This window comes from Cyprinodon variegatus, unplaced genomic scaffold (assembly GCF_000732505.1).
Source record: "Cyprinodon variegatus isolate N-32 unplaced genomic scaffold, C_variegatus-1.0 Scaffold1242, whole genome shotgun sequence".
Lineage (NCBI taxonomy): Eukaryota > Metazoa > Chordata > Actinopteri > Cyprinodontiformes > Cyprinodontidae > Cyprinodon > Cyprinodon variegatus.
Window position 1 is genome coordinate 12,607 of NW_015151695.1, and position 1,746 is coordinate 14,352.

Genomic DNA, 1,746 nt, shown 5'->3' on the forward strand with positions numbered 1-1,746 from the left:
ATATAATATATTATATTTTATATAATGACTGTCCATGCTCCCCTGTGAACTGTAACCAGCATAGCTGCAAAGCCTTGATAGTTATGTTCATCAGCTGTCCTAGAGGCAGCTCTCGTTCGGCGCTGTGTTCTCGCGAGATGTTTAGAAGCGGTACGCGAGCTCCGTGTTCCGATGGTGTAGTGACAGAGCCTAGCCTGGAGTTCCTCTGCGCCGATGGTGAAGAGCAGCTGCGGCGGAGACGGGCGGAGAAGAAGCCGCAGAAGGCTGGGGACTGCTAATTTGGAATCTGCCCCTTTGATGAATTCACTTTAAGTTAATTTCCGGGTTTGATAAACCTAGAGGAGGAGGAAGGGGGGGTGGGGGGATAGGAAAGATGGCGGCCGCGGCCTCACCGGGCTCGGGCTCGTCCGCCTCCTCGGACTGGATTGTAGTGAGAGACGGGTGCCTGCGTTGCGACGAGGAGGGCCTGCGAAGTCTGTCCTACCACCCGGCCCTCAACGCTATCTTAGCCGTTACCAGCCAGGGGAGCATTAAGGTGATCGACGGGACTTCGGGGGCCATTCTCCAGGCTTCAGCGCTTCACGGTAAGCACCGGGCTTCTCTGTCACGCCGTGACAACAACACTTTCAGTTTTGACAGCCTGAATAGTTTGTCAACAGGCGGGGAAGGAAGCATCACCCCGGTGTGCTAGCTGCTACTGCTAGCACTAGCCTGCTTGTTTTGACAGCTGCGGCTCTTTCAGCGTTTTCTGGGGGCGTAAAACAAATGACCCCCAGTATTTTAGGCAAAACGGTGATTTTGTTGCCATTAAGTTTAATCTTCGGCGAATGTCACTCACTGTTTATGTCGCACCAGGCAACATTAGCCCTGCTACTGCTGCTAAAGGCTAGCGGCTAGCTGTAGGACTTTGTACAGCGGCAGTTAGCCGGCAGTTCGTGTGGAAAATGGCCCTGGACTGAAGGCTCCACCGGGTGGCGGCCGTCTGAGGATGCCTGGGAACATTGCTAAGGCTGTGTTAGCCGCTAAGCTAGCTGCAGAACTTCACAGCTCACCGGCATTCAGTCAGCGGGACTGCTGGGGGCCCCAGTGGCATGATGACTGAGGCCACCCGGCCTGCTGGGGTCAGTCACCGTGGCCCTTAGTTTTCTCTTTCTATGTTAACATCATTTAGATTTTATTTCCTGTGTTCAACCAATTAAGAAGGAAAACTAAAAATAGTAAAAATCCAATCAAGCATAAATAATGTTTCCACATTAGAAGCAGCAGGCAGAAATCTAAAGCTTCCAACATTTCCCAGTCCTTCATTATCAGCATCATTATACAGCTCATCTATAAATAGGACAGGGTTTTCATATTTACAGGACAACAAACATCTTCACTCATTATCTAATGTGGGTCAGTATGTAGTGAAAATCATTCATAATATTATTTATGCTACCGCCTTGTCTTTTAGTCTGATCTTATTATGTTAGAGATTTCAGATTTAAAGTCGGAGGGAAATTGTATTTAAATATCAAATCTTTTGGCTTAAACATGTATATAAACCTACTCTTTATCAGACGATATTGTCCAAAATTAAGAAGATTGCAGGTCAGTTATAGGTCAGCCTGAACACCTAAATTCAGCCAATCATATATCAACGGTCATCTGTCAATCTACTTTCTTTGGTCATAACATCTTGATTCATATGTCACAGCTAATATACGTAACGGCTGAAATAAGAATTATTTTCTTTCCCATTGAGTT

The 1,746-nt window shown here is 47.1% G+C and overlaps 1 protein-coding gene across 5 annotated transcripts in view; it reads left to right on the forward strand.

Annotated features, from left to right (window-relative positions):
- The first annotated feature begins 147 nt into the window (after nucleotides 1-147).
- The window catches only part of birc6 (baculoviral IAP repeat containing 6), a 99,878-nt gene continuing 98,279 nt past the window's right edge, over nucleotides 148-1,746 (forward strand). For 4 of the 5 annotated variants that reach the window (XM_015401638.1, XM_015401642.1, XM_015401639.1 and 1 more), the window contains exon 1: nucleotides 148-584. In XM_015401638.1, the coding sequence (XP_015257124.1) occupies nucleotides 374-584 (211 nt within the window). In that variant the 5' untranslated portion in view covers nucleotides 148-373. The remainder of the gene's footprint in view (nucleotides 585-1,746) is intronic. The other variant, XM_015401640.1, reaches the window with a different exon arrangement.